This window comes from Dromiciops gliroides, chromosome 4, assembly GCF_019393635.1.
Source record: "Dromiciops gliroides isolate mDroGli1 chromosome 4, mDroGli1.pri, whole genome shotgun sequence".
Taxonomy (NCBI): Eukaryota; Metazoa; Chordata; class Mammalia; order Microbiotheria; family Microbiotheriidae; genus Dromiciops; species Dromiciops gliroides.
Genome location: NC_057864.1, coordinates 135,146,793 through 135,160,830, shown reverse-complemented (window position 1 = coordinate 135,160,830; position 14,038 = coordinate 135,146,793). Strand labels below are relative to the sequence as shown.

Below are 14,038 nucleotides of genomic sequence, written 5' to 3'. Positions count from 1 at the left end.
AGCTTCCATTTGTCCAACCCTAATTCTTACACAATTATTTTCTTCAGAGAGCTTTTCCATTTGGCTTTTCAAGCTGTTGACTTTTTTTCATGACTTTCCTGCATTACTCTCATTTTTCCCTCTACCTTTCTTATTTTATCTTCAAAGGCATTTTTGAGCACTTTTATGGCTTGAGACTAATTTATATTTTTCTTGGAAGCTTTGGATGTAGGAGCCCTGACATTGCTATCTTCTTCTGAGAGTGTACCTCAATCTTCCTTGTCACCAAAGAAACTTTCTATGGTCCCCACCTTTTTCTGCCTGCTCATCTTGCCAGCTTATTTCTTAACTTTTGACTCCTTTTGCGGGGGTGGATGAGGGTTAAGTGACTTGCCCAGGGTCACACAGCTAGTAAGTGTCAGGTGTCTAAGGCCAGATTTGAACTCAGGTCCTCCTGAATCCAGGGCCAGTGAAAACACTACACCACCTAGCTGCCCCCTTGACTCCTTAAAGTGGAGCACTGCTTCCTGGATGCACTGTACCAAGCTTCAGGGCGTCCAAGGTGGTAAGATTTAAAGAGAGGCACATTCTCAGCTCACCTGGCCTGTGCTCTGGTATGTAAGTAAATACAGGATTCTTGTTCTTTAACCTGGAGACAAATCTGGTTCACTTTGGTTGCAAAATCGGGTGTGCCTGTGCCCCTCCCTGACCTGGGACCACCACCCAAGACTGTGTCCTGTATACAAGCCCTGGGTAAAATGTCAGAGTTCTACCTCAGTGCCATCAGAGACCCCTATAATCTCCCTGCCGCCACCCCACCCCCCCACCCCCCACCGTCCAATCACTTGGCCCTTTTGCCAGACTTTGAGCTGAGTTAGTCACAGCTGCAACCGATTCAGAGGCTCCAGGCATTTCTTTTTCTGGCGTGGCTTGGGGCTGGATCTATGCCAGCAGGACTGCAGAATTGGGCTCCACTCTTACCCTGGTACAGTAGACCCCTCCTGCTGAGCTTCTAAGATGTCTTTGGCTGGAAAATGGTCTCAGCCCATCCTTTTGTGGGTTCTGCTGCTCCAGGAATTGTCTTAGAGCATTATTTGGAATTTTTTTGAGTGATTGTGTCAGGAGCTCCAAGCACTTACTGCCTTTCCACTGCCATTTTGCCTCTGCCCCATAGTCTTAAAAAGTTAATTATCTCTGCAATATTGTTATATTGTATAAATTTTCCTAGTTTGGCTCACTCACTTTGCATCAGTTCTTAAAGCTCTTCCCTGGTTTCTCTGGAACTATCCCCTTCATAATTTTCTACAGAACAGGACCTGGGTTCAAATTCTAGTTTTACTAACAACCACTTGGGTGACTTTGGGCACTTATTTCTCTTCTACTCAATCTCTCATTTGTGGAATGCAATGGTTGTACTAGATGTTTAGATTCCTTTCCTGGTCTAAAATGATGATCTTGTGATATTCCTGACTTGGTTGGTCTTGATGATTGATTAGTTGATAGTAATTCACTAGTATTAGCCCAGTATTAGAAATTTCTCCTTTCTGAAAGACTACAGCACCTGATTCACCATTTTCTTCTCCTTCCCAATTCTTTTCCTTATATTAGGGTGCTTCAGCATTCATGTTGATGCTCCCTCAAAACTCCCTAATTGTCCAGTTCTTCAGACTTCTTAAATCCCATGACTTAACCCTTCACTCCATCTCAATCACACATAGATTAATCATATATTGGAGAATACAGTTGTTGTTCTGGTTAGTTCATTCTTGAAGAGGACCATGACATCAGGGTGATATCATGACTTGCACTGAACTGGATTTAAGTGAGGGAGAGTTGTGTAAGGTCACCAACCTCACTCTCTCCTCCAGTAGCCATCTGGGTCCAGTGGCAAGATTTACATCAGAATGGCAGGAGATGGCCCTAGATGTTTAAGGCAATTGGAGTTAAGTGACTTGCCCAGGGTCACACAGCTAATAAATATCTGAGGTGAGATTTGAACTCAGGTGACTCCATGGCCAGTGCTTTATCTGCAGTGCCACCTAGCTGCCCCTAGAGAATAGAATAGAATAAATTATATCACCTCTAAGTCTGAAGCTCCCCCAATTAAATAACTCTTACATTCTTCTATCCTACCCTAAACCTAAACCTTTTATTTGCCTTCATTGAGATCTTCAACATCTTCTACCCCTTAGTACTGTGTCATGACATTATCCCTACTCTGATTTCACTTTCCTTTCCAGTCTTGACCCTGTAGTTAGCTAATTCAACTCTACTTTATCTACTGTTTTCAGATCTCTTGTTTCATTGTCTTATTGTCACTCCACCCTTTTCAGCCTCACCTCTGGATTACTTCTACCATCTGCTTCCTCCACTCTTGCTAAAAAGAAGAGGAGGCAGTTACACAGCAGTATTGAATGTTGCACATTATAAATATCGGTTACACAACTTTCCCTGCAACTTCGCATTAAGGCAGTCTCCCTAGTTGAACACTTGTCTTACTCTCCATTACATTTCATATCTTCTTAAGCCTGCCATGCCTCCTTCTGTCTCAGCTAAGGATCTTGCCTCTTACTTTACTGAGATAATTGAGTTCCCTTTTCTTCCTTTCTCTTTATCTTAAAATACCTTAACATTATCTCCCATTCTTGATTTCTTTCCTCTAGCCTCTAACAATGGAGGGAGGCACTGCTTTGCCAAGGCATAACTTTCTCTAAGTGTCCTTCATCAAGTCTGTCCACTCTTTTTTCAGAAGATTGTAACCCCAATCACCCTATCTTTAATCTTTAGCCTTTTCTGATCTACTAGTTTCTTTCCTATTACCTTCAAATGGGAAAGGGGATGTAGTGTGGGTGCCAACAAACTTTAAGTTGAACGAGGGCAGGCAGGATCATGTGATTTTTACAAAGTAAAAAGTACAAAATACCTGGCACTGTCATCTTTACATGGTATTTAATGAATGTCTGTTGAGCTTGAAGGCTCAGGACTTGGCTCTCAGACTTTTATGAAGGCAGATTTAGAGCCTGAGGTGTGGTGGAGTCAATTACTAAATCTCATAGTATTTTTTCGTTTTTTATCCTTCTTGACCTCTCTGCTGCATTTGATCCTTGTCTACCTTTGCCTAGTGGATGATCTTTTCTCTCTAGGCTTTTGTGACCTTCTCTTGGTTTTTCTTCTGCCTGTCTAATCCCATTTTCTTTATATAACAACCCTTTACTGTTTTTCCTATAGCCCTGTCCATGGTCTTATATTCTTCTCTCTCTATACTCCCTCTTGGTAACCTCATAAACTCACATGGGTTCAAGTGCATTATACCACTGACTCACAGATCTTTATTTCTAGCCCAGTTTCTGCCCTGAGTTCTAGTTTTCTATTATCAATTAACTATTAGACGTTTCAAACCGAATATCCCAGAGACATTTTAGATTTAACATGTCCAAAAAATCCTGCCTTAAACTTTTACATTTTTGTTAAAACCACCACAATTTTTTAGTCTCTCACATTCCCAACCTTAGCATTATCCTAGACTCTGGACATCATTGCTTACCACCCATATACAATTAAGTTGCCAGATCTTGGCATTTCTACCTCCACAGCATTCTACCCTGTTATCTATTTACACAGCTGCTACCTTAGGTCAAGCTCTCCTCACTTTTCTCCTTAATTATTGAATTACCTTCCTAATTGGTTTAATACATTTCAGACTTGTCTCTACTAAGCCCCTTCCATCCACCTTAGTTGTCCAATCTCCCACCTCTTATATGTGTTTTGTCCCTTCCCTCTCCTCCATTAGACTATAAACTCTTTGAGACTCCTCAAAACATGCACTATCTTTCTACTTCCATTTGTGTTACTCATGATTAGCAAAATGCCTGGTATGTAAAAATTTATTGGTATGTAGTAATGAATACTGGTTGACTTGTGGAATAACTCTTATCACTCTATTTTTCTCATTGTCATCAAAGCAATTTTCCTTAATCATTGCTCTGACACTGTCACTCCTTTACTCAATAAACTTTAGTGGCTCCCTGTTGCCTCTAGGATCTAATACAGTATAAACCTTTTAGTTTATAGAGCCCTTCACAGTCTTACTGTAACCTATTTATTCAGCCTCATAGTACATTATTTTCACTCTGGAGCTCTATGATCCAGACACGTACACAGTAACATTTCATTTCCAGTCTCCATGCACTGTCTGCTGTGTTTGGAAAGCATCTTCTCTTCACTTTCACCTCACAGAATCCTTATAGCTGAAGCACCACTTAAATGAAGCCTTTCTTGAACCTACTACTACTATCACAGCTAGTATTAATATAGCAACTAATGTTGTACCAGACACTGTTCTGAGTGCTTTACAAATATTATCTCATGATCCTCAAAACAACCCTGAGAGATAGTTGCTATGAGTGTCCCCATTTTATAATTGAAGAAACTGAGACAGACAGAGGTGAAGTGACTTGACCCCAGGGTCATACACCTAGTAGATGTCTTATTTGAACTCAGGACCTCCTGACTCCAGCCCCAGTGCTTTGTCTACTATGCCACCTAACTGACTCAAACTATTTGTATTGAACTACTTTGTACTTTTTTCCTCTTTATATTTATTCTGTATATACTTATACATGTACTTGTCTTCTTTCATTTCAATAAGCTCCTTGGGAGTAGATAGTGTTTCATTCATTATATTTATCCCTAGCACTTACCACAATTCCTGGAGCATTTTAGGTGCTTAATAAATATTTGTGATTGATTGAGTCATGGGTGTTATTTGTGAGTTTGGGGCAACCAAAACTCACCAAGGGTTAACCTCTGATCTTGGAGGAAGTAGGAGTGCAGTTGGCTTCTATACAGCCAGGGTGGCCAAGAGCCAGTAAGCAAGGCAGGGCAGCTAATGAGCTAGATGGGTTTGACTGTAAGAGAAATTGAGTTCAGCAAACACCTTTGGTATGCCAGCCATTGGACAAGGTGATGGTGATAAGCACCTAGACTAGGCAAAGAGTGCATTTCAAATTGTAATTAGCCTAAATAGCTAATAGCAATGGAATTAAATCCATAAGGAAGTGGCAAGGCCAATGCATCATAGAAAACAGAGGTAAGTAGGAGCTCTGGGAAGAAACAAAACAAATACAGAAGAAAGATTAGGTTAGCTAGGGAATAGTAAACCCAGTCACAGTCTGCATTGGAGTCTAGATTAGGGTTCCTTATTTTTTTAGGGATTAAATTCCTTAAGTCATGAAAACAGAAACTTTACAGAAGAATTTTATGGAAATCATAATTATAAATTTTTTCAAATGAAAGAGAAATTCTCATTCAGGAGAAGCAGTGCTTCATAAAGTTCCCTGATTAAAGACTGAGTGTATTAATTCTAGTTTTCACTAGAGGGAAGCATATCCTTACCCAAAACTTAAAAAAAAAAAGTTTGCTAGAGTCTTTCTTGTTAAATTGTCTTGTTGATGTTATGGGACATGGATCTCTAAGAATTCAAGGAAGAACAAAGATATGAGATATTAGTATTTTAGATAAGGGCTGCATCAGATTAAAATGGTTTAAAAATGTAATTTTAATATTATCTTTCTACAAAATATGTAAGATGGAGAAAATTGCTTCATGAAATAGAACATGTATAAAAAGTAGAAGACTTTTCTTTCCTGAATAAGCATATAATGAGCAAAGTAAGAATTTCCCTGTTTAAAAAAATTAACTAGGAATGGATATTGTATCATTTTTTTTTGGTGGGGTAATGAGGGTTAAGTGACTTGCCCAGGGTCACACAGCTAGTACTTGTGAAGGGTCTGAGGAAAGATTTGAACTCATGTCCTCCTGACTCCAGGGCCAGTGCTTTATCCACTGCACCACCTAGCTCTACAACCATATAGTCACTGGGTTTGTGACTTTATTATCTTGTAATTTATTATATAGTTTTTATAACAGATATGCTAATAATGTATTATTTAACCAAAACATGACTTGAATACATTTAAGAAGGGTTGGTTATCATAAAATCTCAAACAATACCTTGTATATAATTTAAATGTAATACCATATTTCTAAATTGGTTATCAAATTATTCTTTATAGTATCCAAATATGTTCATGAGAGAAAAAATCAACTGTTTAATGTTTATATATTTTCTTTTAGAGTTATACTCAGAGTGAGTAATGGGGAATTGGGGCGCTTTTTTTTAACTTTTTGTCTAACTCCTGTATCATATTACTGACCCTATTTAAGGCCCAAATCTGTGTCCTTCTCAGTTCATTCATGTTATGTTTTCTCCCAGTAGAAACATGAGGTTAGCTTAAAATATAAAAATAGAAAAATTGCCTCTGATTTTATTTTCCATGTTTTCCTTCACAGTCAAGGTTGGTAATATTTTTATATTTAATAGTTCCCACATGAGAATCCCAAAAACCTTCAAATTAGTTTAAAAAATCTTAAAATTTAAGCTTTTATATTTTTACATATTGTGACCCAGTAATTAATTTTTATCTGATAGGCTTTAATTCAGTGTGAACAGTTAAAGACTGAGCTGGAGAGACAGAAGAGTCGATTTGAAAGAGAACTCATAGTCCAGCAAGAGAAACGACTCGGTGAAAAGGAAGTCTTGAGACAAGAGATGAAAAAAGAACGGGAAGACCTGGGAGCAACGGTAATTGGTGTTAAATATTTAAATTTATAATTCTTGAAAATCCTTTGTCATGCTTCCTTAGATATAGCAAGTTCTTATTAAACAAGTTTGGAAGTTATAACCTTGTCTTCTTTTAAGTCTCTATGACAGTATTATTACCATTTTTCTTTGTCTTGAGCTTTATTTAAGAACTTTATATAATTTCAATCTTACATAAAATATTACATTCTCCACAAAAGTAATATTCTGGAGTGACACCTGATCATGGGTTCTCAGTAGGCTATACCAGAGGGGTGAAAGCTCTAGCAAGTTATTCTATATTGGAAAGGCTTCAAATTCCATCTGCTGTAAGAAGATTCACCTACCTGAGAAGAGAAGCAGTTTATTGAGGAGGCTGACCACAGCAGTCTGCAAAATCAAGAAAAAATTAAAATAGGACATTTCTCTCCATTCTCCTTCCTACCCTCCAATTGTGTAAGGACATTTGTAGAGTGACACAGAGTGGAACAGAGGGTGTTCAGAACCTTATTATTCTAAGACATTCTAGAAATTTAATTGAAGAGTGTGTAATCTCAATGTAACCTCCTTATTTGAGGGCCAATGAGTCAACTATTGGAGGAACTGAAGTGTGCCATTATTTATGTTCTCCCTATAATGAAACCAGAAGGTAAGAAGGCATCACAGCTAAATAGAGGATGATTTATAGACTTAGAGAGGCAAATGAAGATTCAATTTCATCATACCCTCAAAGGCAAAAAGAAAAATAATTTCCTTGATCGTTTCACTATATGGTGCTCATTATATGTATAAGCAAAAAGACTGCCATAAGCATAGTTGCAGCTTATACAGCAGCATCTGTTTCTGAGAATGAATTAGAGAAATTCTACAAAGAATTGTATTGATAAGAAGTCAACATATGCTGCAGTATTTAGTGACTTCAAAGCAAGGTGGGCAGAAGAGAGAATAGCAAAAAATGTGTTGGGAAAGTATGGCGCAGGATCAAAAAATGGGAGGCTAAAGGCATATCCATTACCGAAAAGCCCACATTTACATATGGTGAATATTTTACTCCAGAAAAGAGTAAGAAGCAGCTGTAAGCATTTAACACAAAGTATTACAAAAATGAGATGGACTCCATGTCATGACATACAGGAGATAATCGATTGTTGATGTGCAAGCCTTTTCTGAATTGGCCATCTCTAGTCAGACCATCAACTAAGAATCAAACATAAGCATTTATGAAACAACTAGTACATGCCTGATAAAAATCAACACCAAATGAGAAAAAATAATGATGAAAATAAGGTATCCATGCAGTCAAAAGGACTGACCTGATCTATTTAAACAAATTCTTAATTCCAGAAATGTGAAATAGATAATGGCACAGACATTGGCATGAGCCATCACAATTTCCCAATGAAATTTAACAAACACAAAGCATTTGCCACACTGCCAAAAAGATCATCTCAGCCGGCAGACGTGGTCTTTCTGGTAGACAGTAAGATATGCAGCCAAGTGCTGTGGTAGGCACCAAGCTTTAGGAGTAGCAGCACCTCCCAGATCATTTGTCCTGCTTCCAGCCCAGCCCTCACAGCCATTGTCTGGGGAAGGACCTAGAAAGAAGACTAGCCATCTCCACAAATTGCCAACCATTTGTCACATATGAGGCAGGCAAGCCAGCCTAGCTGAAGCAGGAGGGTACCTTCAAGGAGAGACAACCACCACCTCCTTTACCACCATTTCCTCTCATGGGGTCTTCTCAGAACCTTGAACCCAAGAACTTTGAGAATGGCCATGTAGCAGCTGCTCTGGAGATGAAGCCCAGCAATCATGTCTGCAGAAATTACAGCCCCTGATGAAGAAGAAACTCCAGAGTCCTTGGAACTGTTAAATAGTTTGACATAAGAAACTGATATCATTTAATCAGTGGAAATGAAATTAAAGGAGAGGCTTTAACATCTGTTTTGCCACTGTATCCTAAGGATCATAGGATTTTTTCCATCTGACTTGCAGCTGAAACCTTCCATATATGTTGTCTCTCCCCCATTAGAATGTGAGCCCCTTGATAGAAGGGGCTGCCTTACTTTTCTAGTTGTATCCTTAGTACTTAGCACAAAGCTTGACACATAGTAAAGTTAAAAAAAACCAGGTGTTTCAGTACTTGAATGGTGTTTCAGTACCATGATCTCATCAGAGTCAGAATACTCTCTGCTAGTGCAAATCACATATTTTCTGCTAGTGTATCATTTCCATATTTTCTCAGGTTGTATACTTTGGGGGTATGTCTTTTAATTTGCCATACATAAATTCTTCCCAAGACATCTGCTTAACATTCTGGAGGCCTTCCTCTGGTTCTTTTAATACAGGATGGGCCAAAAGCCACCATGTTTTAATAACTTTTTAAAAAATTTTCTCTATTTTTTTGCCATTTACAAGATTTGATTTTTCACACATAATGTAAATTCATTTCCTGTGTATATTCTGTACATGGTGCTATGGTATTATAAATTAAAAACAAAAAATAAAGGAGTTATTAAATATTGAAACCCCTTTGTGACTTTTGGCCCATCCTGTATTTTATGGATAGCAGTACAAACACTTGGGCTGTCCATTTATTATTCTTTACTGCTGCTACATCTATCTCCTTTTCTGATCATGTACATTATTGATAACAGCTTTTTTAAAAATCTGGCTACTCATGAAACAGAATTGTGGAAGAAAATAAGATATATGAGGAAAGAAAATGAACTCAGTTTTAGATATACTGCTTTTTTATTTCTATTTTCCCCCTGAGCCTTTTAGTAATCTGTCTACTTATTTTCTATTGGTAATTTGGATAGGTGAAGGTAATAATCAATAAACATTATTTTCCTGTTATGTGCCATCTACAATGACTAGGCCTTCATCTTGAGTTTTTGTCATTGTTTTGTTTGGCCCACAAAAATAATCCATCAAGGGTCACACAGCTATTATGTATCAGAGGAAGGACCTGAACCCAGATCTTTTTACCTGGCCCTTATCTGCTCTACCATGCTTCCTAGCACATGGTAAGCATTTTATCCATGTTTATTGAATGTAATTGTATCCCTTCTTCAGGGAAGTGCATCTTGACAATAATCTCTGAACAGAACAGAAGGAAGAATTAGACTTTAAAAACGTGTACCAATCTCTCCTAGCCTGATTGTTCTGTCTGAACTCTCTGCCCCTGTCAAAGTAAAGGACTTACCTGATGTCAGTGTTCTAGAAATCCAGCAGTGCTGCAGCTGTGTTTTTTACTTCTGTCCTGGCAACAGATGCAGTTGGGGCACCTCCTGTGGCTTCTGCATTGTTGGTTTCCAGATGGTAGAAGTGGAGAAAAGGAGGGTATGACAACAGGAGAGGAGACCTCAGGAAGTGGATGATAGGAGAGAGCAGACAGGAAGTGGACTGGAAAAGGCCCTGAGTGGCAGAGGGGAATGGGCAGTAGGGTGGGAGGGTAGGAGAGGAATCACAGGCAAGGAACTAGAAATTAGTGATATGCTCTAGTTTGTGGCTGATCTGTCACATATGATTGGTAAAATAGTCTTTGAAAAGAACACAACGCGTGTTTAACCACAGATTGTCCTAAATGAAGAAGATATAATTTACATTAGTTGGCAATTGAGATTTGCTGCTGTACGTAGCAATGGCTAAACTATAATTATGCCTTTATAATAATAATGATCGTGAACTTAATTTTTTTAAGGAAATGAAAAGATGTCAAAGAAATCATTAGAACTTTTGTACTATATAGCTTAAAGAGAGATGACATACTGTAGTGCATAGAGAGCTGACTTCAGAACCAGAAGTTCCACCTCTATCACACACATCCTATTCCCCTCCAATTTTCAACCCCCCCAACAATTCCTTCCTTCTCTACTGCCTTCAGACAAAGTTAATACCTAAAAGTAAAAAACCTTCACTAAACTGAACCTTCCCCTCAAATCATCCCATATCTTCCCTCTTTTTTTTTTTCAGGTATAATCCTTGAAAAAAACTGATTACATTCACTGTATCCACCTCTCTCACTCTTCAACCTTTGGGATTCTGCCTTTCTACTTCATTACCGAACTGAAACTCCACTTCCCCAAGTTATTAATGGTCTCCTTTCTTTTTCTTTTTCTTTTTCTTTTTCTTTTTCTTTTTCTTTTTCTTTTTCTTTTTCTTTTTCTTTTTCTTTTTTTTAGTGAGGCAATTGGGGTTAAATGACTTGCCCAGGGTCACAAGTGTCTGATTTGAACTCAGGTACTCCTGACTCCAGGGCCGGTGCTCTATCCACTGTGCCACCTAGCTGCCCCTATTAATGGTCTCCTAATTGCCAAGTCCTTCTTTACCTCTCTGCTGCATCTGCCATTACTGACCATCCTTTCCTCCTAGATAGTCTCCCTTCTCTGGGTTTTTGTGATAGTTTTCTTTCCTGGTTCTCCTACTTATTTGAGCATTCATATTCCTTCTCCTTTTTCTCTCTCTGTCCACCTCCGCCTCCAAAACCCCTACTCCTGCTTCCCTCTTCTCCCCTTTTCATTCTTCCTTATTAGGTTAATGATCATCTTTATTCATACTATTTTCAGATCTCCTATTAGAATGTGAGATCATTGACAGTAGAGATTATTTCACTCTTTATGCTTGTATCTCAAGGACTGAACACAGTGCCCAGTATATAACAGACACTTAAAATATTTTTTAAAATTTAATTGCATCGGGGCAGCTAGGTGGCGCAGTGGATGGAACACCGGCCCTGGAGTCAGGAGTACCCGAGTTTAGATCCGGTCTCAGACACTTAACACTTACTAGCTGTGTGACCCTGGGCAAGTCACTTAACCCCAGTTGCCTCACTAAAATAAATAAATAAATAAATAAATTTAATTGCATGACCTATATTGGTAGATGGAGTTTTCTCACTCAGTAAGTCCTATATACCAACCAGTGGCAACTCTGAGGGAATTCATGGATTCATTCATGCATGTGTATGTATATTCATGTACATAGATGTGTATATGTGAAATTATATATTAGCCATATAAATAGATACCCATATGTATGTTTGTGTGTATACATATGTGCACACATGCATTCATGCATGTAAAATTATCCTCAGTTTGCAGTTAAGAGGACACTGATCTTCAAACCAGTGAAATAAAGTGACTTGCCCAGAGTTACCTAGTAGGTAAATTGATGATCTAGAAGTAAAACCAAGAACACTTCACTCCCAAGTCCTTTGTCTTTTTTCCTATCACACCATGCTGTTTCAGTTATGCTCTGGTCAGCTGCAGTTTGTGAAAGCAGTGATGCACAAAGATTTCATGAGGATTAAGTATTGTGATGATGAAATTAATATTTACACATAAAAGTTCTCCAAAGTTCTCTCAGAAAAATTGATAATTCCTAAATGACTGAATTAACATACATATAGCCACTATACCTCCATTATTTATGTTTGTATTATTTACAGGGGAAATGTTTTTAATATTTTGTTAATATTTTTATTATTTTTCACTATTTTTAGCAAAACAGGCTTAAATATTCTTTTGGAGTGATTAAAATTATGCAATTAAAAATTTGTCATTCTGCAGACTTATTTTTTGTTCATTAGACTAGTACAATAGTTAGTGCTTTCATTGCACAAATGTTTTCCTTATATTTATTCTTCTGACAAAAGGTGATTCTTTTATATAGATAGTACAAATTAGATTCTGAAATACTACCAGGTAAATATAGGACAGTTTGACTTGAAGGACAAGATCAAACTTATGATAAGTGTTAACCTTTTCTTAAAAAGCTCTAAGTCATAGATCGAGATGAGCAATTCCCAGTTTACCTGTTTATATGAGAAGTCCTAATTGCAAATTACCATAAAGATATGCCCATATTTTTAAGGGTTGAACAAGATGACTTTTATGGATTCTTCCAACAATTAGATTCTGTAATTCCTAACCCTGATGAAACAGTATGTGAACTTTGACATCTATGAAAACCTCTGAGGGAGAAATGTGAAGTCCTTATTCTAGATTTAGACTGAAAACAACCCAGCTCCTAAATAGGGGCAGAGGCCTGAAGAATCAATAAGAATCATAGCACACAGTGTAAATCACGGAAAAGTAGGGGATAAATTAATGTACCTATTTCCAGGCGAAGTTGTAATTGAAAAATAACACAAAGGCACACCCAGATAGTTGGACCAAGTCTTTATTTTATTAAGAAATATATGGGGTTTTTTTGTTCGTCCCTTTTTACTCAGACTTTCTTTCCTCTTGCAGATGCTCGCATTATCTCAGAATATGGCTCAACTAGAAGCTCAGGTGGAGAAAGTTACAAGAGAGAAGCTCTCAATCTCTAATCAATTAGAAGAAGCTCAAAAACAACTGGCTTGTCATGATGTGGACCTCACAGAGGTAAAAAGAGATTGTTGGGGGGACAGTTACTGAAATAAATGCATTTATAGCTATAAAATTAAACTAAGTGACTATATCTCATTGACATCAGAAATCATTAATAGCTACTATTTTTGGTAAAACATTTAAAAATGAACCAGAAGGATTATTTTGTCAGAGATAACACTGGTTTTCAGTCAGCTTTCTCAGTACTTTTAGTAATTTTCTGCTTACAATTTTGGAAGTGTACTTAATATTTTTACTTCCAAACTCTGAATTACATACTGGAAAAATGACTTTCTCTCCTTCCTCTTCTTTTCCCTACAGACCTTTTCACTAGTTTCTAGTTGGTGGTAGTGTTATAATGTTTAGTTTTATACCTATGCAAAGGATATTGCTTATAAAAACACCTAGATCACTTCCATACTTAAAAACAGCCTCATTAGACATTACTATCCCCTCAAGCTATGCCTCTATTTCTTTCCTCCCTGTTATAGTAAACTCATAGAAAAAATTATCTACACCTGACTTTACTTTCTTTTCCTTGCATTTCAAACCTTTGTAGTCTTGCTTCCAACCTCATAATTGAACTGAAACAGCTCTCATAAAAGTTACCAGTGATCTTTTAATTTCCAATATGAATGGTTGTTCCTCATTCTGTTTTTTTTTTGACACTGCTCTTTCTTAGTTTTTCTATATGCCTGACTACTACTTCTCACTTTCTGTTTCTAAATCATCCATATATCTTACCTCCTAATTGTGGATGTAGCCCAAAGTTTTCTTCTGCATCCTTTTCTGTATATAAATAAGGTCATAGCTTCCATGCATTTAATCGTTTCCATGTAAATGGCTTCCTGATCTAAATATATTGTCCTAGTCTTAGCTCCAGTCCCACATCTCCAAGTGCCTAAACATTTTGAATTGAATGTCTTTTAAGTGTCTTAAACTGAACCTGTACAAGATAGAGCTCATTCTCTTTTATACCAATCCCACATTATTCCTAAATTCCCTATTTCTTTCAAGGGCACAACATGTTTCTAGTCTCCTA

The 14,038-nt window shown here is 37.5% G+C and overlaps 1 protein-coding gene across 1 annotated transcript in view; it reads left to right on the top strand.

The window, feature by feature from the left end:
- Positions 1 to 14,038, top strand: part of SDCCAG8 (SHH signaling and ciliogenesis regulator SDCCAG8) — a 273,954-nt gene that overhangs the window by 58,873 nt on the left and 201,043 nt on the right. Inside the window, 2 exon segments of the mRNA XM_044005377.1 lie at positions 6,470 to 6,622; positions 12,877 to 13,011. Coding sequence (XP_043861312.1) covers positions 6,470 to 6,622; positions 12,877 to 13,011 — 288 coding nt within the window.